Source organism: Oncorhynchus keta, chromosome 20 (genome assembly GCF_023373465.1).
Source record: "Oncorhynchus keta strain PuntledgeMale-10-30-2019 chromosome 20, Oket_V2, whole genome shotgun sequence".
Classification (NCBI taxonomy): Eukaryota; Metazoa; Chordata; class Actinopteri; order Salmoniformes; family Salmonidae; genus Oncorhynchus; species Oncorhynchus keta.
Window position 1 is genome coordinate 44,845,854 of NC_068440.1, and position 27,500 is coordinate 44,873,353.

Genomic DNA, 27,500 nt, shown 5'->3' on the forward strand with positions numbered 1-27,500 from the left:
TTCAATTCAAGGGGCTTTATCTCTTTCTCTCTCTCTCTCTGTCTCAAAGCTCCAAGACTTCTTGATCCCCCTCCTACATACCCCCAGTCCTGATCCCTCTGCTCATTTGGCAGTCTCTCTCTCTCTCTCTCTCTCCATATCAACAAAATGCTCGGCACCAGTTTTCACATCCATCTAGATCCCCACTTCCCTGCTTTCCTCTCCTCCTTTCCTCTGTTTTCTCCTTCCCTCATTCCCTGCTCCACATTGCTCCTCTGCTTATTACATAACCTCTTACTGCATTATCAGGTATTTTCATTCTCTTTCTGAGTGACAGGTTGTGTGTCAGTTGGAACTGTTGTCCCTGGGGATAAAGGTTCTCTTCAACAGGAGACACAATTACTTGTCCATTTTCCTTTCTCTCCCCTCTCTCTTTCTCTTTCTCTTGCTCTTCTCTTCTCTTCTCTATCCCCTATCTTCTCTCTCTCTTTCTCTATCCCCTCTCTTCTCTCTCTCTTTCTCTATCCCCTCTCTTCTCTATTCTCTTTCCCTCTCTCTTTCTCTTCTCTCTCTCTTCTCTTCTCTCCCTCTCTCTCTTGCTCTCTGTTTTTCTTTCTTTCTCTCACCCTACGTTCTCCTCTTCCTATTTCCCACATGCTGTGGACATTTGTATTTTCTCCAGTTTCATTTCATTATATTTCCCATTTTGTGATGTTTCATGAGGTTTAATTTGCCAAACAGCTGTCATCCCACTGAGGACGTGGGGAGACGGGGGAGGGAGAACCGCAAGGTGCTTCAAAGGGTAATGGTGACCAACGAAGACTCCAGCCATCCTAGACTCTCTGCTACCACAAGGCCAGTTGTACCGATGCCCCAAGACTCCAGCCATCCCAGACTCTCTGCTACCACAAGGCCAGTGGCACCGATGCCCCAAGACTCCAGCCATCCTAGTCCTAGACTCTCTGCTACCACAAGGCCAGTGGTACTGATGCCCCAAGACTCCAGCCATCCTGGTCATAGACTCTCTGCTACCACAAGGCCAGTGGTACCGATGCACCAAGACTCCAGCCATCCTGGTCATAGACTCTCTGCTACCACAAGGCCAGTGGTACTGATGCCCCAAGACTCCAGCCATCCTGGTCATAGACTCTCTGCTACCACAAGGCCAGTGGTACCGATGCACCAAGACTCCAGCCATCCTGGTCATAGACTCTCTGCTACCACAAGGCCAGTGGTACCGATGCACCAAGACTCCAGCCATCCTGGTCATAGACTCTCTGCTACCACAAGGCCAGTGGTACTGATGCCCCAAGACTCCAGCCATCCTAGTCCCAGACTCTCTGCTACCACAAGGCCAGTGGTACCGATGCACCAAGACTCCAGCCATCGACTCTCTGCTACCACAAGGCCAGTGGTACTGATGCCCCAAGACTCCAGCCATCGACTCTCTGCTACCACAAGGCCAGTGGTACTGATGCCCCAAGACTCTAGCCATCCCAGACTCTCTGCTACCACAAGGCCAGTGGTACCGATGCACCAAGACTCCAGCCATCCTGGTCCCAGACTCTCTGCTACCACAAGGCCAGTGGTACTGATGCCCCAAGACTCCAGCCATCCCAGACTCTCTGCTACCACAAGGCCAGTGGTACTGATGCCCCAAGACTCCAGCCATCCCAGACTCTCTGCTACCACAAGGCCAGTGGTACCGATGCACCAAGACTCCAGCCATCGACTCTCTGCTACCACAAGGCCAGTGGTACTGATGCCCCAAGACTCCAGCCATCGACTCTCTGCTACCACAAGGCCAGTGGTACTGATGCCCCATGACTCCAGCCAACCCAGACTCTCTGATACCACAAGGCCAGTGGTACCGATGCACCAAGACTCCAGCCATCCTGGTCCCAGACTCTCTGCTACCACAAGGCCAGTGGTAACGATGCACCAAGACTCCAGCCATCGACTCTCTGCTACCACAAGGCCAGTGGTACTGATGCCCCAAGACTCCAGCCATCCTAGTCCCAGACTCTCTGCTACCACAAGGCCAGTGGTACCGATGCACCAAGACTCCAGCCATCGACTCTCTGCTACCACAAGGCCAGTGGTACTGATGCCCCAAGACTCCAGCCATCGACTCTCTGCTACCACAAGGCCAGTGGTACTGATGCCCCAAGACTCTAGCCATCCCAGACTCTCTGCTACCACAAGGCCAGTGGTACCGATGCACCAAGACTCCAGCCATCCTGGTCCCAGACTCTCTGCTACCACAAGGCCAGTGGTACTGATGCCCCAAGACTCCAGCCATCCCAGACTCTCTGCTACCACAAGGCCAGTGGTACTGATGCCCCAAGACTCCAGCCATCCCAGACTCTCTGCTACCACAAGGCCAGTGGTACCGATGCACCAAGACTCCAGCCATCGACTCTCTGCTACCACAAGGCCAGTGGTACTGATGCCCCAAGACTCCAGCCATCGACTCTCTGCTACCACAAGGCCAGTGGTACTGATGCCCCATGACTCCAGCCAACCCAGACTCTCTGATACCACAAGGCCAGTGGTACCGATGCACCAAGACTCCAGCCATCCTGGTCCCAGACTCTCTGCTACCACAAGGCCAGTGGTAACGATGCCCCAAGACTCCAGCCATCCTGGTCATAGACTCTCTGCTACCACAAGGCCAGTGGTACCGATGCACCAAGACTCCAGCCATCCTAGTCATAGACTCTCTGCTACCACAAGACCAGTGGTACCGATGCACCAAGACTCCAGCCATCCTAGACTCTCTGATACCACAAGGCCAGTGGTACCGATGCACCAAGACTCCAGCCATCCTGGTCATAGACTCTCTGTTACCACAAGACCAGTGGTACCGATGCACCGAGACTCCAGCCATCCCAGTCCTAGACTCTCTGCTACCACAAGGCCAGTGGCACCGATGCCCCAAGACTCCATCCATCCTAGACTCTCTGCTACCACAAGGCCAGTTGTACCGATGCCCCAAGACTCCAGCCATCCCAGACTCTCTGCTACCACAAGGCCAGTGGCACCGATGCCCCAAGACTCCAGCCATCCTAGTCCTAGACTCTCTGCTACCACAAGGCCAGTGGAACCGATGCACTAAGACTCCAGCCATCCTGGTCATAGACTCTCTGCTACCACAAGGCCAGTGGTACCGATGCCCCAAGACTCAAGCCATCCTAGTCCTAGACTCTCTGCTACCACAAGGCCAGTGGTACCGATGCACCAAGACTCCAGCCATCCTGGTCATAGACTCTCTGCTACCACAAGACCAGTGGTACCGATGCCCCAAGACTTCAGCCATCCTGGTCATAGACTCTCTGCTACCACAAGGCCAGTGGTACCGATGCACCAAGACTCCAGCCATCCTAGACTCTCTGCTACCACAAGGCCAGTGGTACCGATGCACCAAGACTCCAGCCATCCCAGACTCTCTGCTACCACAAGGACAGTGGTACCGATGCACCAAGACTCCAGCCATCCCAGACTCTCTGCTACCACAAGGCCAGTGGTACCGATGCACCAAGACTCCAGCCATCCCAGACTCTCTGCTATCACAAGGCCAGTGGTACCGATGCACCAAGACTCCAGCCATCCCAGACTCTCTGCTACCACAAGGCCAGTGGTACTGATGCACCAAGACTCCAGCCATCCTGGTCCCAGACTCTCTGCTACCACAAGGCCAATGGTACTGATGCCCCAAGACTCCAGCCATCCTGGTCATAGACTCTCTGCTACCACAAGGCCAGTGGTAACGATGCACCAAGACTCCAGCCATCCTGGTCATAGACTCTCTGCTACCACAAGGCCAGTGGTACTGATGCCCCAAGACTCCAGCCATCCTGGTCATAGACTCTCTGCTACCACAAGGCCAGTGGTAACGATGCACCAAGACTCCAGCCATCCTGGTCATAGACTCTCTGCTACCACAAGGCCAGTGGTAACGATGCACCAAGACTCCAGCCATCGACTCTCTGCTACCACAAGGCCAGTGGTACTGATGCCCCAAGACTCCAGCCATCCTAGTCCCAGACTCTCTGCTACCACAAGGCCAGTGGTACCGATGCACCAAGACTCCAGCCATCGACTCTCTGCTACCACAAGGCCAGTGGTACTGATGCCCCAAGACTCCAGCCATCGACTCTCTGCTACCACAAGGCCAGTGGTACTGATGCCCCAAGACTCTAGCCATCCCAGACTCTCTGCTACCACAAGGCCAGTGGTACCGATGCACCAAGACTCCAGCCATCCTGGTCCCAGACTCTCTGCTACCACAAGGCCAGTGGTACTGATGCCCCAAGACTCCAGCCATCCCAGACTCTCTGCTACCACAAGGCCAGTGGTACTGATGCCCCAAGACTCCAGCCATCCCAGACTCTCTGCTACCACAAGGCCAGTGGTACCGATGCACCAAGACTCCAGCCATCGACTCTCTGCTACCACAAGGCCAGTGGTACTGATGCCCCAAGACTCCAGCCATCGACTCTCTGCTACCACAAGGCCAGTGGTACTGATGCCCCATGACTCCAGCCAACCCAGACTCTCTGATACCACAAGGCCAGTGGTACCGATGCACCAAGACTCCAGCCATCCTGGTCCCAGACTCTCTGCTACCACAAGGCCAGTGGTAACGATGCCCCAAGACTCCAGCCATCCTGGTCATAGACTCTCTGCTACCACAAGGCCAGTGGTACCGATGCACCAAGACTCCAGCCATCCTAGTCATAGACTCTCTGCTACCACAAGACCAGTGGTACCGATGCACCAAGACTCCAGCCATCCTAGACTCTCTGATACCACAAGACCAGTGGTACCGATGCACCGAGACTCCAGCCATCCCAGTCCTAGACTCTCTGCTACCACAAGGCCAGTGGCACCGATGCCCCAAGACTCCATCCATCCTAGACTCTCTGCTACCACAAGGCAAGTGGTACCGATGCACCAAGACTCCAGCCATCCTAGTCATAGACTCTCTGCTACCACAAGGCCAGTGGTACCGATTCCCCAAGACTCCAGCCTTCCTAGTCATAGACTCTCTGCTACCACAAGGCCAGTGGTAACGATGCACCAAGACTCCAGCCATCCTGGTCCTAGACTCTCTGCTACCACAAGGCCAGTGGTACCGATGCACCGAGACTCCAGCCATCCCAGACTCTCTGCTACCACAAGGCCAGTGGTACCGATGCACCGAGACTCCAGCCATCCTGGTCATAGACTCTCTGCTACCACAAGGCCAGTGGTAACGATGCACCGAGACTCCAGCCATCCAAGACTCTCTGCTACCACAAGGCCAGTGGTACCGATGCACCAAGACACCAGCAATCCTAGACTCTCTGCTACCACAAGGCCAGTGGTACCGATGCCCCAAGACTCCAGCCATCCTGGTCATAGACTCTCTGCTACCACAAGGCCAGTGGTACCGATGCACCAAGACTCCAGCCATCCTGGTCATAGACTCTCTGCTACCACAAGACCAGTGGTACTGATGCCCCAAGACTCCAGCCATCCCAGACTCTCTGCTACCACAAGGCCAGTGGTACTGATGCACCAAGACTCCAGCCATCCTGGTCATAGACTCTCTGCTACCACAAGGCCAGTGGTACTGATGCACCAAGACTCCAGCCATCCTGGTCATAGACTCTCTGCTACCACAAGACCAGTGGTACTGATGCCCCAAGACTCCAGCCATCCCAGACTCTCTGCTACCACAAGGCCAGTGGTACTGATGCACCAAGACTCCAGCCATCCTGGTCATAGACTCTCTGCTACCACAAGGCCAGTGGTACTGATGCCCCAAGACTCCAGCCATCCTGGTCATAGACTCTCTGCTACCACAAGGCCAGTGGTACTGATGCCCCAAGACTCCAGCCATCCCAGACTCTCTGCTACCACAAGGCCATTGGTACTGATGCCCCAAGACTCCAGCCATCCCAGACTCTCTGCTACCACAAGGCCAGTGGTACTGATGCCCCAAGACTCCAGCCATCCCAGACTCTCTGCTACCACAAGGCCAGTGGTACCGATGCACCAAGACTCCAGCCATCGACTCTCTGCTACCACAAGGCCAGTGGTACCGATGCACCAAGACTCCAGCCATCGACTCTCTGCTACCACAAGGCCAGTGGTACTGATGCCCCAAGACTCCAGCCATCGACTCTCTGCTACCACAAGGCCAGTGGTACTGATGCCCCAAGACTCCAGCCATCCCAGACTCTCTGCTACCACAAGGCCAGTGGTACCGATGCACCAAGACTCCAGCCATCCTGGTCCCAGACTCTCTGCTACCACAAGGCCAGTGGTAACGATGCCCCAAGACTCCAGCCATCCTGGTCATAGACTCTCTGCTACCACAAGGCCAGTGGTACCGATGCACCAAGACTCCAGCCATCATAGACTCTCTGCTACCACAAGGCCAGTGGTACCGATGCACCAAGACTCCAGCCATCCTAGACTCTCTGCTACCACAAGGCCAGTGGTACCGATGCACCAAGACTCCAGCCATCCTAGTCATAGACTCTCTGCTACCACAAGACCAGTGGTACCGATGCACCAAGACTCCAGCCATCCTAGACTCTCTGCTACCACAAGGCCAGTGGTACCGATGCACCAAGACTCCAGCCATCCTGGTCATAGACTCTCTGTTACCACAAGACCAGTGGTACCGATGCACCGAGACTCCAGCCATCCTAGTCCTAGACTCTCTGCTACCACAAGGCCAGTGGCACCGATGCCCCAAGACTCCAGCCATCCTAGACTCTCTGCTACCACAAGGCCAGTGGTACCGATGCACCAAGACTCCAGCCATCCTAGTCATAGACTCTCTGCTACCACAAGGCCAGTGGTACCGATGCCCCAAGACTCCAGCCTTCCTAGTCATAGACTCTCTGCTACCACAAGGCCAGTGGTAACGATGCACCAAGACTCCAGCCATCCTGGTCCTAGACTCTCTGCTACCACAAGGCCAGTGGTACCGATGCACCAAGACTCCAGCCATCCTAGTCCCAGACTCTCTGCTACCACAAGGCCAGTGGCTACGATGCACAGAGACTCCAGCCATCCTGGTCATAGACTCTCTGCTACCACAAGGCCAGTGGTAACGATGCACCGAGACTCCAGTCATCCTAGACTCTCTGCTACCACAAGGCCAGTGGTACCGATGCCCCAAGACTCCAGCCATCCTGGTCATAGACTCTCTGCTACCACAAGGCCAGTGGTACTGATGCCCCAAGACTCCAGCCATCCCAGACTCTCTGCTACCACAAGGCCAGTGGTACTGATGCCCCAAGACTCCAGCCATCCCAGACTCTCTGCTACCACAAGGCCAGTGGTACCGATGCACCAAGACTCCAGCCATCGACTCTCTGCTACCACAAGGCCAGTGGTACTGATGCCCCAAGACTCCAGCCATCGACTCTCTGCTACCACAAGGCCAGTGGTACTGATGCCCCATGACTCCAGCCAACCCAGACTCTCTGATACCACAAGGCCAGTGGTACCGATGCACCAAGACTCCAGCCATCCTGGTCCCAGACTCTCTGCTACCACAAGGCCAGTGGTAACGATGCCCCAAGACTCCAGCCATCCTGGTCATAGACTCTCTGCTACCACAAGGCCAGTGGTACCGATGCACCAAGACTCCAGCCATCCTAGTCATAGACTCTCTGCTACCACAAGACCAGTGGTACCGATGCACCAAGACTCCAGCCATCCTAGACTCTCTGATACCACAAGGCCAGTGGTACCGATGCACCAAGACTCCAGCCATCCTGGTCATAGACTCTCTGTTACCACAAGACCAGTGGTACCGATGCACCGAGACTCCAGCCATCCCAGTCCTAGACTCTCTGCTACCACAAGGCCAGTGGCACCGATGCCCCAAGACTCCATCCATCCTAGACTCTCTGCTACCACAAGGCAAGTGGTACCGATGTACCAAGACTCCAGCCATCCTAGTCATAGACTCTCTGCTACCACAAGGCCAGTGGTACCGATGCCCCAAGACTCCAGCCTTCCTAGTCATAGACTCTCTGCTACCACAAGGCCAGTGGTAACGATGCACCAAGACTCCAGCCATCCTGGTCCTAGACTCTCTGCTACCACAAGGCCAGTGGTACCGATGCACCGAGACTCCAGCCATCCCAGACTCTCTGCTACCACAAGGCCAGTGGTACCGATGCACCGAGACTCCAGCCATCCTGGTCATAGACTCTCTGCTACCACAAGGCCAGTGGTAACGATGCACCGAGACTCCAGCCATCCAAGACTCTCTGCTACCACAAGGCCAGTGGTACCGATGCACCAAGACTCCAGCAATCCTAGACTCTCTGCTACCACAAGGCCAGTGGTACCGATGCCCCAAGACTCCAGCCATCCTGGTCATAGACTCTCTGCTACCACAAGGCCAGTGGTACCGATGCACCAAGACTCCAGCCATCCTGGTCATAGACTCTCTGCTACCACAAGACCAGTGGTACTGATGCCCCAAGACTCCAGCCATCCCAGACTCTCTGCTACCACAAGGCCAGTGGTACTGATGCACCAAGACTCCAGCCATCCTGGTCATAGACTCTCTGCTACCACAAGGCCAGTGGTACTGATGCACCAAGACTCCAGCCATCCTGGTCATAGACTCTCTGCTACCACAAGACCAGTGGTACTGATGCCCCAAGACTCCAGCCATCCCAGACTCTCTGCTACCACAAGGCCAGTGGTACTGATGCACCAAGACTCCAGCCATCCTGGTCATAGACTCTCTGCTACCACGAGGCCAGTGGTACTGATGCCCCAAGACTCCAGCCATCCTGGTCATAGACTCTCTGCTACCACAAGGCCAGTGGTACTGATGCCCCAAGACTCCAGCCATCCCAGACTCTCTGCTACCACAAGGCCATTGGTACTGATGCCCCAAGTCTCCAGCCATCCCAGACTCTCTGCTACCACAAGGCCAGTGGTACTGATGCCCCAAGACTCCAGCCATCCCAGACTCTCTGCTACCACAAGGCCAGTGGTACCGATGCACCAAGACTCCAGCCATCGACTCTCTGCTACCACAAGGCCAGTGGTACCGATGCACCAAGACTCCAGCCATCGACTCTCTGCTACCACAAGGCCAGTGGTACTGATGCCCCAAGACTCCAGCCATCGACTCTCTGCTACCACAAGGCCAGTGGTACTGATGCCCCAAGACTCCAGCCATCCCAGACTCTCTGCTACCACAAGGCCAGTGGTACCGATGCACCAAGACTCCAGCCATCCTGGTCCCAGACTCTCTGCTACCACAAGGCCAGTGGTAACGATGCCCCAAGACTCCAGCCATCCTGGTCATAGACTCTCTACTACCACAAGGCCAGTGGTACCGATGCACCAAGACTCCAGCCATCATAGACTCTCTGCTACCACAAGGCCAGTGGTACAGATGCACTAAGACTCCAGCCATCCTAGACTCTCTGCTACCACAAGGCCAGTGGTACCGATGCACCAAGACTCCAGCCATCCTAGTCATAGACTCTCTGCTACCACAAGACCAGTGGTACCGATGCACCAAGACTCCAGCCATCCTAGACTCTCTGCTACCACAAGGCCAGTGGTACCGATGCACCAAGACTCCAGCCATCCTGGTCATAGACTCTCTGTTACCACAAGACCAGTGGTACCGATGCACCGAGACTCCAGCCATCCTAGTCCTAGACTCTCTGCTACCACAAGGCCAGTGGCACCGATGCCCCAAGACTCCAGCCATCCTAGACTCTCTGCTACCACAAGGCCAGTGGTACCGATGCACCAAGACTCCAGCCATCCTAGTCATAGACTCTCTGCTACCACAAGGCCAGTGGTACCGATGCCCCAAGACTCCAGCCTTCCTAGTCATAGACTCTCTGCTACCACAAGGCCAGTGGTAACGATGCACCAAGACTCCAGCCATCCTGGTCCTAGACTCTCTGCTACCACAAGGCCAGTGGTACCGATGCACCAAGACTCCAGCCATCCTAGTCCCAGACTCTCTGCTACCACAAGGCCAGTGGTAACGATGCACCGAGACTCCAGCCATCCTGGTCATAGACTCTCTGCTACCACAAGGCCAGTGGTAACGATGCACCGAGACTCCAGTCATCCTAGACTCTCTGCTACCACAAGGCCAGTGGTACCGATGCCCCAAGACTCCAGCCATCCTGGTCATAGACTCTCTGCTACCACAAGGCCAGTGGTACCGATGCCCCAAGACTCCAGCCACACTGGTCCTAGACTCTCTGCTACCACAAGGCCAGTGGTACCGATGCACCAAGACTCCAGCCATCCTGGTCATAGACTCTCTGCTACCACAAGGCCAGTGGTAACGATGCACCAAGACTCCAGCCATCCTAGACTCTCTGCTACCACAAGGCCAGTGGCACCGATGCCCCAAGACTCCAGCCATCCTAGACTCTCTGCTACCACAAGGCCAGTGGTACAGATGCACTAAGACTCCAGCCATCCTAGTCATAGACTCTCTGCTACCACAAGACCAGTTGTACAGATGCACTAAGACTCCAGCCATCCTAGTCATACACTCTCTGCTACCACAAGGCCAGTGGTACCGATGCACCAAGACTCCAGCCATCCTGGTCATAGACTCTCTGCTACCACAAGGCCAGTGGTAACGATGCACCAAGACTCCAGCCATCATAGACTCTCTGCTACCACAAGGCCAGTGGCACCGATGCCCCAAGACTCCAGCCATCCTAGACTCTCTGCTACCACAAGGCCAGTGGTAACGATGCACCAAGACTCCAGCCACCCCAGACTCTCTGCTACCACAAGGCCAGTGGTACCGATGCACCAAGACTCCAGCCATCCTGGTCATAGACTCTCTGCTACCACAAGGCCAGTGGCACCGATGCCCCAAGACTCCAGCCATCCTAGTCATAGACTCTCTGCTACCACAAGGCCAGTGGTACCGATGCCCCAAGACTCCAGCCTTCCTAGTCATAGACTCTCTGCTACCACAAGGCCAGTGGTACCGATGCACCAAGACTCCAGCCATCCTAGTCATAGACTCTCTGCTACCACAAGACCAGTGGTACCGATGCACCAAGACTCCAGCCATCCTAGACTCTCTGCTACCACAAGGCCAGTGGTACCGATGCACCAAGACTCCAGCCATCCTAGACTCTCTGCTACCACAAGACCAGTGGTACCGATGCACCAAGACTCCAGCCATCCTAGACTCTCTGCTACCACAAGGCCAGTGGCACCGAGGCCCCAAGACTCCAGCCATCCTAGACTCTCTGCTACCACAAGGCCAGTGGTCCCGATGCACTGAGACTCCAGCCATCCTGGTCATAGACTCTCTGCTACCACAAGACCAGTGGTACCGATGCACCAAGTCTTGGACCAAAAGGCTCCAGAACTGCTTCTACAATAATAAATAGTATATCTGACCCTATTTGACTCATCACATATGACGATGCTCCTGTCTAGTATCCATTATGAAGGCTTCGTCCTGTAATGTTTCGAGGCTGCAGACGAGAAGCAGGTACAGGGATGAAACAACAGACAGGAACACAGAAAACGTAAACAACGTTAATATAGATGAAACACAGGAAACAGACAGATGTAGGGAAGGCGATCAAAACGTAAAGGAGTCAGACGCCAGAGTGTTGATGGAAGTAATGATGGTGACAGGTGTGGATAGAGTTGGCATTGACTCAGTACTGGTACTCTGTGGATAGAGCCATGTTATCATTGACTCAGTCCTGGTACTCTGTGTATAGAGCCATGTTATCATTGACTCAGTACTGGTACTCTGTGTATAGAGCCATGTTATCATTGACTCAGTACTGGTACTCTGTGGATAGAGCCATGTTATCATTGACTCAGTACTGGTACTCTGTGGATAGAGCCATGTTATCATTGACTCAGTACTGGTACTCTGTGGATAGAGCCATGTTATCATTGACTCAGTACTGGTACTCACTGTATAGAGCCATGTTATCATTGACTCAGTACTGGTACTCTGTGGATAGAGCCATGTTATCATTGACTCAGTACTGGTACTCTGTGGATAGAGCCATGTTATCATTGACTCAGTACTGGTACTCTGTGGATAGAGCCATGTTATCATTGACTCAGTACTGGTACTCTGTGGATAGAGCCATGTTATCATTGACTCAGTACTGGTACTCTGTGTATAGAGCCATGTTATCATTGACTCAGTACTGGTACTCTGTGTATAGAGCCATGTTATCATTGACTCAGTACTGGTACTCTGTGGATAGAGCCATGTTATCATTGACTCAGTACTGGTACTCTGTGGATAGAGCCATGTTATCATTGACTCAGTACTGGTACTCTGTGTATAGAGCCATGTTATCATTGACTCAGTACTGGTACTCTGTGTATAGAGCCATGTTATCATTGACTCAGTACTGGTACTCTGTGTATAGAGCCATGTTATCATTGACTCAGTACTGGTACTCTGTGTATAGAGCCATGTTATCATTGACTCAGTACTGGTACTCTGTGGATAGAGCCATGTTATCATTGACTCAGTACTGGTACTCTGTGGATAGAGCCATGTTATCATTGACTCAGTACTGGTACTCACTGGATAGAGCCATGTTATCATTGACTCAGTACTGGTACTCTGTGTATAGAGCCATGTTATCATTGACTCAGTACTGGTACTCTGTGGATAGAGCCATGTTATCATTGACTCAGTACTGGTACTCTGTGGATAGAGCCATGTTATCATTGACTCAGTACTGGTACTCTGTGGATAGAGCCATGTTATCATTGACTCAGTACTGGTACTCTGTGGATAGAGCCATGTTATCATTGACTCAGTACTGGTACTCTGTGGATAGAGCCATGTTATCATTGACTCAGTACTGGTACTCTGTGTATAGAGCCATGTTATCATTGACTCAGTACTGGTACTCTGTGGATAGAGCCATGTTATCATTGACTCAGTACTGGTACTCTGTGGATAGAGCCATGTTATCATTGACTCAGTACTGGTACTCTGTGGATAGAGCCATGTTATCATTGACTCAGTACTGGTACTCTGTGTATAGAGCCATGTTATCATTGACTCAGTACTGGTACTCTGTGGATAGAGCCATGTTATCATTGACTCAGTACTGGTACTCTGTGGATAGAGCCATGTTATCATTGACTCAGTACTGGTACTCTGTGTATAGAGCCATGTTATCATTGACTCAGTACTGGTACTCTGTGTATAGAGCCATGTTATCATTGACTCAGTACTGGTACTCTGTGTATAGAGCCATGTTATCATTGACTCAGTACTGGTACTCTGTGTATAGAGCCATGTTATCATTGACTCAGTACTGGTACTCTGTGGATAGAGCCATGTTATCATTGACTCAGTACTGGTACTCTGTGGATAGAGCCATGTTATCATTGACTCAGTACTGGTACTCTGTGGATAGAGCCATGTTATCATTGACTCAGTACTGGTACTCTGTGGATAGAGCCATGTTATCATTGACTCAGTACTGGTACTCTGTGTATAGAGCCATGTTATCATTGACTCAGTACTGGTACTCTGTGGATAGAGCCATGTTATCATTGACTCAGTACTGGTACTCTGTGGATAGAGCCATGTTATCATTGACTCAGTACTGGTACTCTGTGGATAGAGCCATGTTATCATTGACTCAGTACTGGTACTCTGTGTATAGAGCCATGTTATCATTGACTCAGTACTGGTACTCTGTGGATAGAGCCATGTTATCATTGACTCAGTACTGGTACTCTGTGGATAGAGCCATGTTATCATTGACTCAGTACTGGTACTCTGTGTATAGAGCCATGTTATCATTGACTCAGTACTGGTACTCTGTGGATAGAGCCATGTTATCATTGACTCAGTACTGGTACTCTGTGTATAGAGCCATGTTATCATTGACTCAGTACTGGTACTCTGTGGATAGAGCCATGTTATCATTGACTCAGTACTGGTACTCTGTGTATAGAGCCATGTTATCATTGACTCAGTACTGGTACTCTGTGGATAGAGCCATGTTATCATTGACTCAGTACTGGTACTCTGTGGTATAGAGCCATGTTATCATTGACTCAGTACTGGTACTCTGTGTATAGAGCCATGTTATCATTGACTCAGTACTGGTACTCTGTGGATAGAGCCATGTTATCATTGACTCAGTACTGGTACTCTGTGGATAGAGCCATGTTATCATTGACTCAGTACTGGTACTCTGTGGATAGAGCCATGTTATCATTGACTCAGTACTGGTACTCTGTGGATAGAGCCATGTTATCATTGACTCAGTACTGGTACTCACTGGATAGAGCCATGTTATCGTTGACTCAGTACTGGTACTCTGTGTATAGAGCCATGTTATCATTGACTCAGTACTGGTACTCTGTGGATAGAGCCATGTTATCATTGACTCAGTACTGGTACTCTGTGTATAGAGCCATGTTATCATTGACTCAGTACTGGTACTCTGTGGATAGAGCCATGTTATCATTGACTCAGTACTGGTACTCTGTGTATAGAGCCATGTTATCATTGACTCAGTACTGGTACTCTGTGGATAGAGCCATGTTATCATTGACTCAGTACTGGTACTCTGTGGATAGAGCCATGTTATCATTGACTCAGTACTGGTACTCTGTGTATAGAGCCATGTTATCATTGACTCAGTACTGGTACTCTGTGGATAGAGCCATGTTATCATTGACTCAGTACTGGTACCCTGTGTATAGAGCCATGTTATCATTGACTCAGTACTGGTACTCTGTGGATAGAGCCATGTTATCATTGACTCAGTACTGGTACCCTGTGGATAGAGCCATGTTATCATTGACTCAGTACTGGTACTCTGTGTATAGAGCCATGTTATCATTGACTCAGTACTGGTACCCTGTGGATAGAGCCATGTTATCATTGACTCAGTACTGGTACTCTGTGGATAGAGCCATGTTATCATTGACTCAGTACTGGTACTCTGTGTATAGAGCCATGTTATCATTGACTCAGTACTGGTACTCTGTGGATAGAGCCATGTTATCATTGAATCAGTACTGGTACCCTGTGTATAGAGCCATGTTATCATTGACTCAGTACTGGTACTCTGTGGATAGAGCCATGTTATCATTGACTCAGTACTGGTACTCTGTGTATAGAGCCATGTTATCATTGACTCAGTACTGGTACTCTGTGTATAGAGTCATGTTATCATTGACTCAGTACTGGTACCCTGTGTATAGAGCCATGTTATCATTGACTCAGTACTGGTACTCTGTGGATAGAGCCATGTTATCATTGACTCAGTACTGGTACTCTGTGTATAGAGCCATGTTATCATTGACTCAGTACTGGTACTCTGTGGATAGAGCCATGTTATCATTGACTCAGTACTGGTACTCTGTGGATAGAGCCATGGCATTGACTCATGTTATCATTGAATCAGTACTGGTACCCTGTGTATAGAGCCATGTTATCATTGACTCAGTACTGGTACTCTGTGGATAGAGCCATGTTATCATTGACTCAGTACTGGTACTCTGTGGATAGAGCCATGTTATCATTGACTCAGTACTGGTACTCACTGTATAGAGCCATGTTATCATTGACTCAGTACTGGTACTCTGTGTATAGTACCATGTTATCATTGACTCAGTACTGGTACTCTGTGTATAGAGCCATGTTATCATTGACTCAGTACTGGTACTCTGTGTATAGAGCCATGTTATCATTACTCAGTACTGGTACTCTGTGTATAGAGCCATGTTATCATTACTCAGTACTGGTACTCTGTGTATAGAGCCATGTTATCATTACTCAGTACTGGTACTCTGTGTATAGAGCCATGTTATCATTACTCAGTACTGGTACTCTGTGTATAGAGCCATGTTATCATTGACTCAGTACTGGTACTCTGTGTATAGAGCCATGTTATCATTACTCAGTACTGGTACTCTGTGTATAGAGCCATGTTATCATTGATCAAAGAAGATGGTCAAAGGTAATGAATGTTTTATATTTTATTTGTGCGGTTTGTGTAGCGACGACTATGCTAATTATTTTGTTTACGTCCCCTGCGGGTCTTTTGGTGTGTTGCATGCTATCAGATAATAGCTTCTCATGCTTTCGCCGAAAAGCATTTTAAAAATCTGACTTGTTTGCTGGATTCACAACGAGTGTAGCTTTAATTCAGTACCCTGCATGTGTGTTTTAATGAACGTTTGAGTTTTAACGAGTGCTATTAGCATTTAGCCAGGTCGGATCAAGAGGTTAAAATATCAGAGGAAAACAATGAGCACCAAAAGACTAGAGTCCTTCTGACACTTTGATAGAATACGAATACTTCTTCATTTAATTTTTTTTTTTTTAAAACATTAAAAAAATTATACAGACTGTTGACATCTAGTGGAAGCCATAAGAACTGCAATCTGGGTCCTAATAAGTTGGCATCTCCATAGAAATAATAATTAGGATTTCCCATAGAAAAAGCATTGAAAAGTCCAATAACCTCAAAATAAAAATCCTGGATGGTTTGTCCTCAGGGTTTCGCCTGCTATATCAGTTCTGTTATCCTCACAGACATTATTTTAACAGTTTTATAAAACTTTAGAGTGTTTTCTATCTAATACTACCTACTGCATATCCTAGCTTCTATCCTAGCATCCTTTGAGACAGTTGAGACATGGATTGCGTATGTGTGTCACTCAGAGGGTGAATGGACAAGACAAAAGATGTATGTGCCTCTGAACAGGGGTAGTAGGTGCCAGGCGCACTGGTTTCTGTCAAGATCTGTAAAGCTTACATTTTTTGGGAGTGAAGGATAGCTCCCATGAGGCAGGTCAGGGCTCGAACTGAAGTGTCAGAGTAGATCAGTGCTGATCTAGAATCAGGTCAACCCTGTCCACTTAATCCTGATGGTAGATCAGTGCTGATCTAGAGTCAGGTCAACCCTGTCCACTTAATCCTGATGGTAGATCAGTGCTGATCTAGAATCAGGTCAACCCTGTCCACTTAATCCTAATGGTATTTCAGTGCTGATCTAGAGTCAGGTCAACCCTGTCCACGTAATCCTGATGGTGTTTCAGCACCCTTATTCTGAGACACTGTGTGGATAAGGGTCCAACTCCTATTAACGGCAGATCAGGGAAGGTCTTACCTTCACAGGAGGGAGGAGGTCCCTGAAACTCCAGGTGAGTCCCCAGACGACAGGTCAGGATGTTGTTCCCACTCAACTGGTACCCTGGTAGACACCTGTAACGCACTATATCACCTGGAGAAGGGAGGGAGGGGGAGGGAGGGAGGGGAGGGGAGGAGGGGGGGGAGAGAGAGAGAGAGAGAGAGAGAGAGAGAGAGAGAGAGAGAGAGAGAGAGAGAGAGAGCGAGAGAGAGCGAGAGAGGGAGAGAGAGAGAGAGAGGGAAGAGAGAGAGAGAGAGAGAGAGAGAGGGAAAGAGAGAGTGAATACACATTAAATATCTACAGAGAATTTGTCTTCGTCACGTCTTCCACATAAACTGAAAGTGAATCTGTAACATTCAGAACACACGGTCCACAACACCCAAAATGGAAGACAACAACAACGGGCCCCTAGCTTTTATGTCCGTGACATTGTTGGCCTCGGTACTAAGTTATCGTATATATTATTGATTTCTGTCTTTCTCTTCTCTCTCTGTATTGGCTGGAAGGGCCCCATATCTCTGTATTGGCTGGAAGGGCCCCATCTCTCTGTATTGACTGGAAGGGCCCCATCTCTCTGTATTGGCTGGAAGGACCATCTCTCTGTATTGGCTGGAAGGGCCCCATCTCTCTGTATTGGCTGGAAGGGCCCTGTCTCTCTGTATTGGCTGGAAGGGCACCATCTCTCTGTATTGGCTGGAAGGGTCCTCTCTCTGTATTGGCTGGAAGGGCCCTGTCTCTCTGTATTGGCTGGAAGTGCACCATCTCTCTGTATTGGCTGGAAGGGCCCTGTCTCTCTGTATTGGCTGGAAGTGCACCATCTCTCTGTATTGGCTGGAAGGGTCCTCTCTCTGTATTGACTGGAAGGGCCCCATCTCTCTGTATTGGCTGGAAGGGCCCCATCTCTCTGTATTGGCTGGAAGGGCCCCATCTCTCTGTATTGACTGGAAGGGCCCCATCTCTCTGTATTGGCTGGAAGGGCCCCATCTCTCTGTATTGGCTGGAAGGGCCCCATCTCTCTGTATTGACTGGAAGGGCCCCATCTCTCTGTATTGGCTGGAAGGGCCCCATCTCTCTGTATTGGCTGGAAGGGCCCCATCTCTCTGTATTGGCTGGAAGGGCCCCATCTCTCTGTATTGGCTGGAAGGGCCCCATCTCTCTGTATTGGCTGGAAGGGCCCCATCTCTCTGTATTGGCTGGAAGGGCCCCATCTCTCTGTATTGGCTGGAAGGGCCCTGTCTCTCTGTATTGGCTGGAAGGGCCCCATCTCTCTGTATTGGCTGGAAGGGCCCCATCTCTCTGTATTGGCTGGAAGGGCCCCATCTCTCTGTATTGACTGGAAGGGCCCCATCTCTCTGTATTGACTGGAAGGGCCCCATCTCTCTGTATTGGCTGGAAGGGCCCCATCTCTCTGTATTGGCTGGAAGGGCCCTGTCTCTCTGTATTGGCTGGAAGTGCACCATCTCTCTGTATTGGCTGGAAGGGCCCTGTCTCTCTGTATTGGCTGGAAGGGCCCCATCTCTCTGTATTGGCTGGAAGGGTCCTCTCTCTGTATTGACTGGAAGGGCCCCATCTCTCTGTATTGGCTGGAAGGGCCCCATCTCTCTGTATTGACTGGAAGGGCCCCATTAGTAAGCTGTTCACTGTCAGTCTGTTGTTTACAAAGCGTTTGACAAATAAGATTGTTTTTTTAATTTGATGTCTTCCGTTGTGACAAATCATTTCACTATGGAGAGGAGGGCTGTGATTCACAGTAGTACCACTATATAGGAAATAGGGCTCTGGTCTATAGTAGTAGCACTATATAGGGAATAGGGCTCTGGTCTATAGTAGTACCACTATATAGGGAATAGGGCTCTGGTCTATAGTAGTACCACTATATAGGGAATAGGGCTCTGGTCTATAGTAGTACCACTATATAGGGAATAGGGCTCTGGTCTATAGTAGTACCACTATATAGGGAATAGGGCTCTGGTCTATAGTAGTACCACTATATAGGGAATAGGGCTCTGGTCTATAGTAGTACCACTATATAGGGAATAGGGCTCTGGTCTATAGTAGTACCACTATATAGGGAATAGGGCTCTGGTCTATAGTAGTGCACTATATAGGGAATAGGGCTCTGGTCTATAGTAGTACCACTATATAGGGAATAGGGCTCTGGTCTATAGTAGTGTACTATATAGGGAATAGGGCTCTGGTCTATAGTAGTGTACTATATAGGGAATAGGGCTCTGGTCTATAGTAGTACCACTATATAGGGAATAGGGCTCTGGTCTATAGTAGTACCACTATATAGGGAATAGGGCTCTGGTCTATAGTAGTGCACTATATAGGGAATAGGGCTCTGGTCTATAGTAGTGTACTATATAGGGAACAGGGCTCTGGTCTATAGTAGTGTACTATATAGGGAATAGGGCTCTGGTATATAGTAGTACCACTATATAGGGAATAGGGCTCTGGTCTATAGTAGTACCACTATATAGAGAATAGAGCTCTGGTCTAAAGTAGTACCACTATATAGGGAATAGGGCTCTGGTCTAAAGTAGTACCACTATATAGGGAATAGAGCTCTGGTCTAAAGTAGTACCACTATATAGGGAATAGGGCTCTGGTTTAAAGTAGTACCACTATATAGGAATAGGGCTCTGGTCTATAGTAGTACCACTATATAGGGAATAGGGCTCTGGTCTATAGTAGTAGCACTATATAGGGAATAGGGCTCTGGTCTATAGTAGTACCACTATATAGGGAATAGGGCTCTGGTCAATAGTAGTAGCACTATATAGGGAATAGGGCTCTGGTCTATAGTAGTAGCACTATATAGGGAATAGGGCTCTGGTCTATAGTAGTACCACTATATAGGGAATAGGGCTCTGGTCTATAGTAGTACCACTATATAGGGAATAGGGCTCTGGTCTATAGTAGTGTACTATATAGGGAATAGGGCTCTGGTCTATAGTAGTGTACTATATAGGGAATAGGGCTCTGGTCTATAGTAGTACCACTATATAGGGAATAGGGCTCTGGTCTAAAGTAGTGTACTATATAGGGAATAGGGTGCATTTGGGGATGCAATCTTAACATGATCTGTCATTTCCAATGCAACAGAAGCACCTGCTGTGAGTTCCTCTGGCTATATTTGTCATTATTCATTTCCTGTTCACCGACGGCCCTCTGGGTACTGTAGTTTGGCAGTGAATCAGCATTGGCCTATGGCCCAATTGGATGTGTAGTCCTCGCAATGGAAGAGACGTTTCTCCTCAGAGCTGAAGAATAGGGGAGATCTGTCTGTGTGTGTGTGTGTGTGTGTGTGTGTGTGTGTGTGTGTGTGTGTGTGTGTGTGTGTGTGTGTGTGTGTGTGTGTGTGTGTGTGTGTGTGTGTGTGTGTGTGTGTGTGTGGTGTGTTAGGACATAGTATACAGCTGGCTCTCAGTATTCTGAGCACATTATTAATGAGCTCTGTTCTGCTTACATAACCTTCCTACCAACTCTGAATAACAGGGGGGATATGTGCCAGTGTGTGTGTGTGTGTGTGTGTGTGTGTGTGTGTGTGTGTGTGTGTGTGTGTGTGTGTGTGTGTGTGTGTGTGCTAGGAGTTAGGGTTAGGAGCTAGGGTTAGGAGCTAGGGTTAGGGTTAGGAGTTAGGGTTAGGAGCTAGGGTTAGGAGTTAGGGTTAGGAGCTCGGGTTAGGGTTAGGAGCTAGGGTTAGGAGATAGGGTTAGGGTTAGGAGTTATGTTTAGGAGCTAGGGTTAGGAGCTAGGGTTAGGAGCTAGGGTTAGGGTTAGGAGTTAGGGTTAGGAGCTAGGGTTAGGAGCTAGGGTTAGGGTTAGGGTTAGAAGTTAGGGTTAGGAGCTAGGTTTAGGGTTAGGAGTTAGGGTTAGGAGCTAGGGTTAGGAGCGAGGATTAGGGTTAGGAGCTAGAGTTAGGAGCTAGGGTTAGGAGCTAGGGTTAGGGTTAGGAGTTAGGGTTAGGAGCTAGGGTTAGGTTTAGGAGTTAGGGTTAGGAGCTAGGGTTAGGAGCTAGGGTTAGGGTTAGGAGCTAGGGTTAGGAGCTAGGGTTAGGAGCTAGGGTTAGGGTTAGGAGCTAGGGTTAGGAGCTAGGGTTAGGAGCTAGGGTTAGGAGCTAGGGTTAGGAGTTAGGGTTAGGAGCTAGGGTTAGGGTTAGGAGCTAGGGTTAGGAGCTTGGGTTAGGAGCTATGTTAGGAGCCAGGGTTATGAGTTAGGGTTAGGAACTTGGGTTAGGGTTAGGAGTTAGAGTTAGGAGCTAGGGTTAGGAGCTAGGGTTAGGAGCTAGGGTTAGGGTTAGGAGCTAGGGTTAGGAGCTAGGGTTAGGAGTTAGGGTTAGGAGCTAGGGTTAGGAGCTAGGGTTAGGAGCTTGGGTTAGGAGCTATGGTTAGGAGCCAGGGTTATGAGTTAGGGTTAGGAGCTAGGGTTAGGGTTAGGAGCTAGGGTTAGGAGTTAGGGTTAGGAGCTAGGGTTAGGAGCCAGGGTTAGGAGCCAGGGTTATGAGTCATGAGTAACCACCACGCTGCATTTCGGTCCGACTCTCTTTCTACAAACGAAGAACAACGTTACACTAGGTTTAGAGTTATAGATTAGGTCTAGGTTTAGAGTTATAGATTAGGTCTAGGTTTAGGGTTAGGGCTATAGATTAGGTCTAGGTTTAGAGTTATAGATTAGGTCTAGGTTTAGAGTTATAGATTAGGATGAGGTTTAGGGTTACAGATAAGGTCTAGGTTTAGAGTTATAGATTAGGATGAGGTTTAGGGTTACAGATTAGGTCTAGGTTTAGGGTTAGGGTTAGGGTTAGGTCTAGGTTTAGGGTTATAGATTAGGTCTAGGTTTCGAGTTACAGATTAGGTCTAGGTTTAGGGTTATAGATTAGGTCTAGGTTTAGGGTTATAGATTAGGTCTAGGTTTAGGGTTATAGATTAGGTCTAGGTTAGGGTTAGGGTTATAGATTAGGTCTAGGTTTAGAGTTATAGATTAGGTCTAGGTTTAGGGTTATAGATTAGGTCTAGGTTTAGAGTTATAGATTAGGTCTAGGTTTAGGGTTATAGATTAGGTCTAGGTTTCGAGTTACAGATTAGGTCTAGGTTTAGGGTTATAGATTAGGTCTAGGTTTAGGGTTATAGATTAGGTCTAGGTTTAGGGTTATAGATTAGGTCTAGGTTTAGGGTTATGGATTAGGTCTAGGTTTAGGGTTAGGGTTAGAGTTACAGATTAGGTCAAGGTTTAGGGTTAGAGTTACAGATTAGGTCAAGGTTTAGGGTTAGAGTTACAGATTAGGTCAAGGTTTAGGGTTAGAGTTACAGATTAGGTCAAGGTTAGGGTTAGAGTTACAGATTAGGTCTAGGTTTAGGGTTAGAGTTACAGATTAGGTTTAGGGTTAGGGTTAGAGTTACAGATTAGGTCAAGGTTAGGGTTAGGGTTAGAGTTACAGATTAGGTTAGGGTTAGGGTTAGAGTTACAGATTAGGTCAAGGTTTAGGGTTAGAGTTACAGATTAGGTCAAGGTTTAGGATTAGGGTTAGAGTTACAGATTAGGTCAAGGTTTAGTGTTAGAGTTACAGATTAGGTCAAGGTTTAGGGTTAGAGTTACAGATTAGGTCAAGGTTTAGGGTTAGAGTTACAGATTAGGTCAAGGTTTAGGGTTAGAGTTACAGATTAGGTCAAGGTTAGGGTTAGAGTTACAGATTAGGTCAAGGTTTAGGGTTAGGGTTAGAGTTACAGATTAGGTCTAGGTTTAGGGTTAGAGTTACAGATTAGGTCTAGGTTTAGGGTTAGGGTTAGAGTTACAGATTAGGTCTAGGTTTAGGGTTAGAGTTACAGATTAGGTCTAGGTTTAGGGTTAGGGTTAGAGTTACAGATTAGGTCAAGGTTTAGGGTTAGAGTTACAGATTAGGTCAAGGTTAGGATTAGGTTTAGAGTTACAGATTAGGTCAAGGTTTAGGGTTAGAGTTACAGATTAGGTCAAGGTTAGGGTTAGGGTTAGAGTTACAGATTAGGTCAAGGTTTAGGGTTAGGGTTAGAGTTACAGATTAGGTCAAGGTTTAGGGTTAGAGTTACAGATTAGGTCTAGGTTTAGGGTTAGAGTTACAGATTAGGTCTAGGTTTAGGGTTAGGGTTAGAGTTACAGATTAGGTCAAGGTTTAGGGTTAGAGTTACAGATTAGGTCTAGGTTTAGGGTTAGAGTTACAGATTAGGTCTAGGTTTAGGGTTAGAGTTACAGATTAGGTCTAGGTTAGGGTTAGAGTTACACATTAGGTCTAGGTTTAGGGTTAGAGTTACAGATTAGGTTTAGGGTTAGGTTTAGAGTTACAGATTAGGTCTAGGTTTAGGGTGAGGGTTAGAGTTACAGATTAGGTCAAGGTTTAGGGTTAGAGTTACAGATTAGGTCAAGGTTTAGGGTTAGGGTTAGAGTTACAGATTAGGTCAAGGTTTAGGGTTAGAGTTACAGATTAGGTCAAGGTTTAGGGTTAGAGTTACAGATTAGGTCAAGGTTAGGGTTAGGGTTAGAGTTACAGATTAGGTCAAGGTTTAGGGTTAGAGTTACAGATTAGGTCAAGGTTTAGGGTTAGGGTTAGAGTTACAGATTAGGTCAAGGTTTAGTGTTAGAGTTACAGATTAGGTCAAGGTTTAGGGTTAGAGTTACAGATTAGGTCAAGGTTTAGGGTCAGAGTTACAGATTAGGTCAAGGTTTAGGGTTAGAGTTACAGATTAGGTCAAGGTTAGGGTTAGAGTTAGAGTTAAGGATTAGGTCAAGGTTTAGGGTTAGAGTTACAGATTAGGTCAAGGTTTAGGGTTAGAGTTACAGATTAGGTCAAGGTTTAGGGTTAGGGTTACAGATTAGGTCAAGGTTTAGGGTTAGAGTTACAGATTAGGTCAAGGTTTAGGGTTAGAGTTACAGATTAGGTCAAGGTTTAGGGTTAGAGTTACAGATTAGGTCAAGGTTAGGGTTAGAGTTACAGATTAGGTCAAGGTTAGGGTTAGGGTTAGAGTTAAGGATTAGGTCAAGGTTTAGGGTTAGAGTTACAGATTAGGTCAAGGTTTAGGGTTAGGGTTAGAGTTACAGATTAGGTCAAGATTTAGGGTTAGAGTTACAGATTAGGTCAAGGTTTAGGGTTAGGGTTAGAGTTACAGATTAGGTCAAGGTTTAGGGTTAGAGTTACAGATTAGGTCAAGGTTCGGGTTAGGTTTAGAGTTACAGATTAGGTCAAGGTTTAGGGTTAGAGTTACAGATTAGGTCAAGGTTTAGGGTTAGGGTTAGAGTTACAGATTAGGTCAAGGTTTAGGGTTAGAGTTACAGATTAGGTCTAGGTTTAGGGTTAGAGTTACAGATTAGGTCTAGGTTTAGGGTTAGAGTTACAGATTAGGTCAAGGTTTAGGGTTAGGGTTAGAGTTACAGATTAGGTCAAGGTTTAGGGTTAGAGTTACAGATTAGGTCAAGGTTTAGGGTTAGGGTTAGAGTTACAGATTAGGTCAAGGTTTAGGGTTAGAGTTACAGATTAGATCAAGGTTAGGGTTAGGTTTAGAGTTACAGATTAGGTCAAGGTTTAGGGTTAGAGTTACAGATTAGGTCAAGGTTAGGGTTAGGGTTAGAGTTACAGATTAGGTCAAGGTTTAGGGTTAGGGTTAGAGTTACAGATTAGGTCAACGTTTAGGGTTAGAGTTACAGATTAGGTCTAGGTTTAGGGTTAGAGTTACAGATTAGGTCTAGGTTTAGGGTTAGAGTTACTGATTAGGTCTAGGTTAGGGTTAGAGTTACAGATTAGGTCTAGGTTTAGGGTTAGAGTTACAGATTAGGTTTAGGGTTAGGTTTAGAGTTACAGATTAGGTCTAGGTTTAGGGTTAGGGTTAGAGTTACAGATTAGGTCAAGGTTTAGGGTTAGAGTTACAGATTAGGTCAAGGTTTAGGGTTAGGGTTAGAGTTACAGATTAGGTCAAGGTTTAGGGTTAGAGTTACAGATTAGGTCAAGGTTTAGGGTTAGAGTTACAGATTAGGTCAAGGTTAGGGTTAGGGTTAGAGTTACAGATTAGGTCAAGGTTTAGGGTTAGAGTTACAGATTAGGTCAAGGTTTAGGGTTAGGGTTAGAGTTACAGATTAGGTCAAGGTTTAGTGTTAGAGTTACAGATTAGGTCAAGGTTTAGGGTTAGAGTTACAGATTAGGTCAAGGTTTAGGGTCAGAGTTACAGATTAGGTCAAGGTTTAGGGTTAGAGTTACAGATTAGGTCAAGGTTAGGGTTAGAGTTAGAGTTAAGGATGAGGTCAAGGTTTAGGGTTAGAGTTACAGATTAGGTCAAGGTTTAGGGTTAGAGTTACAGATTAGGTCAAGGTTTAGGGTTAGGGTTACAGATTAGGTCAAGGTTTAGGGTTAGAGTTACAGATTAGGTCAAGGTTTAGGGTTAGAGTTACAGATTAGGTCAAGGTTTAGGGTTAGAGTTACAGATTAGGTCAAGGTTAGGGTTAGAGTTACAGATTAGGTCAAGGTTAGGGTTAGGGTTAGAGTTAAGGATTAGGTCAAGGTTTAGGGTTAGAGTTACAGATTAGGTCAAGGTTTAGGGTTAGGGTTAGAGTTACAGATTAGGTCAAGATTTAGGGTTAGAGTTACAGATTAGGCCAAGGTTTAGGGTTAGGGTTAGAGTTACAGATTAGGTCAAGGTTTAGGGTTAGAGTTACAGATTAGGTCAAGGTTCGGGTTAGGTTTAGAGTTACAGATTAGGTCAAGGTTTAGGGTTAGAGTTACAGATTAGGTCAAGGTTTAGGGTTAGGGTTAGAGTTACAGATTAGGTCAAGGTTTAGGGTTAGAGTTACAGATTAGGTCTAGGTTTAGGGTTAGAGTTACAGATTAGGTCTAGGTTTAGGGTTAGAGTTACAGATTAGGTCAAGGTTTAGGGTTAGGGTTAGAGTTACAGATTAGGTCAAGGTTTAGGGTTAGAGTTACAGATTAGGTCAAGGTTTAGGGTTAGGGTTAGAGTTACAGATTAGGTCAAGGTTTAGGGTTAGAGTTACAGATTAGATCAAGGTTAGGGTTAGGTTTAGAGTTACAGATTAGGTCAAGGTTTAGGGTTAGAGTTACAGATTAGGTCAAGGTTAGGGTTAGGGTTAGAGTTACAGATTAGGTCAAGGTTTAGGGTTAGGGTTAGAGTTACAGATTAGGTCAACGTTTAGGGTTAGAGTTACAGATTAGGTCTAGGTTTAGGGTTAGAGTTACAGATTAGGTCTAGGTTTAGGGTTAGAGTTACTGATTAGGTCTAGGTTAGGGTTAGAGTTACAGATTAGGTCTAGGTTTAGGGTTAGGGTTAGAGTTACAGATTAGGTCTAGGTTTAGGGTTAGAGTTACAGATTAGGTCTAGGTTTAGGGTTAGGGTTAGAGTTTGCAAAAATAGGATTTTGAACGGTACTAAATTGTGTGTCCCCACAAGATTATATATATGTATTTGATTGTGTGTGTGCGTGTGTGTGTGTGCGTGTGTGCGTGCGTGCGTGTGTGTGTGTGTGTGTGTGTGTGTGTGTGTGTGTGTGTGTGTGTGTGTGCGTGTGTGTGTGTGTGTGTGTGTGTGTGTGTGTGTGGTGACTCACCGATTTTAAATTCCTTGCTGGCCATTAAGATCTCAGCATTGGGTATGATAGGTGGAGGCAGGCAGAACTGGAGTCTATATGCTGGAGACAAATGAAAATACAGACATGTTATCTTCTAGATATTGTTAGGAGGGGGAGAGAGAGAGAGAGAGAGAGAGAGAGAGAGAGAGAGAGACACTCTGATGGAGATGATACTGTACATACCTTGATAGTTGATTTGGAATAGTCCACCTTTCTCTGTGTTGCTACGGAAACGCACCAGGATCTGATTGGACGTGCTGCTGGCTGGTTCGTTGGGCTCTCCTTCCATAAACACACCAAGCTTCCTGGCTGTCACCTGGGGGCCGTCCCTAAGGGATGACAGGTGAGGGGTCAGAGGTTAAAATTAGTGATGGAAGGGGGGGGGATACATACATTTACAGGGATATTATTTTGGGGGATACAGCACAATATTATATTTTACAATATCGCAGTCTAATTTTTGAGCTGGTCGGTTAAATCTCCAGTATTTGTCACTTCTTGTTCTCTCTTTTTTTTTTCTCATCACTATTATTTTCATGATTCATTTGTAATTTAATTTGAATTTTGTCATGGTTCTCTCTTGGTTCTCTCAATACATTCATGAGTGTTGTGAGAGGTTCAATTCATATCATTGTGATGATACTGTATTGAGAGGTCAAAGTTGAAACGCCCAGTCAGTGGCTCAGTGGCGTTGAGATTTAGGGCATTCCACCAATTCCTTTTGTTTTGAGA

At 48.0% G+C, this 27,500-nt stretch overlaps 1 protein-coding gene across 1 annotated transcript in view; it reads right to left on the reverse strand.

The window, feature by feature from the left end:
• Nucleotides 1–27,500, reverse strand: part of LOC118381542 (CUB and sushi domain-containing protein 2-like) — a 1,147,246-nt gene that overhangs the window by 167,380 nt on the left and 952,366 nt on the right. The window contains 3 exon segments of the mRNA XM_052473074.1: nucleotides 17,145–17,258; nucleotides 26,748–26,828; nucleotides 26,952–27,097. Of these exon segments, the coding sequence (XP_052329034.1) occupies nucleotides 17,145–17,258; nucleotides 26,748–26,828; nucleotides 26,952–27,097 (341 nt within the window).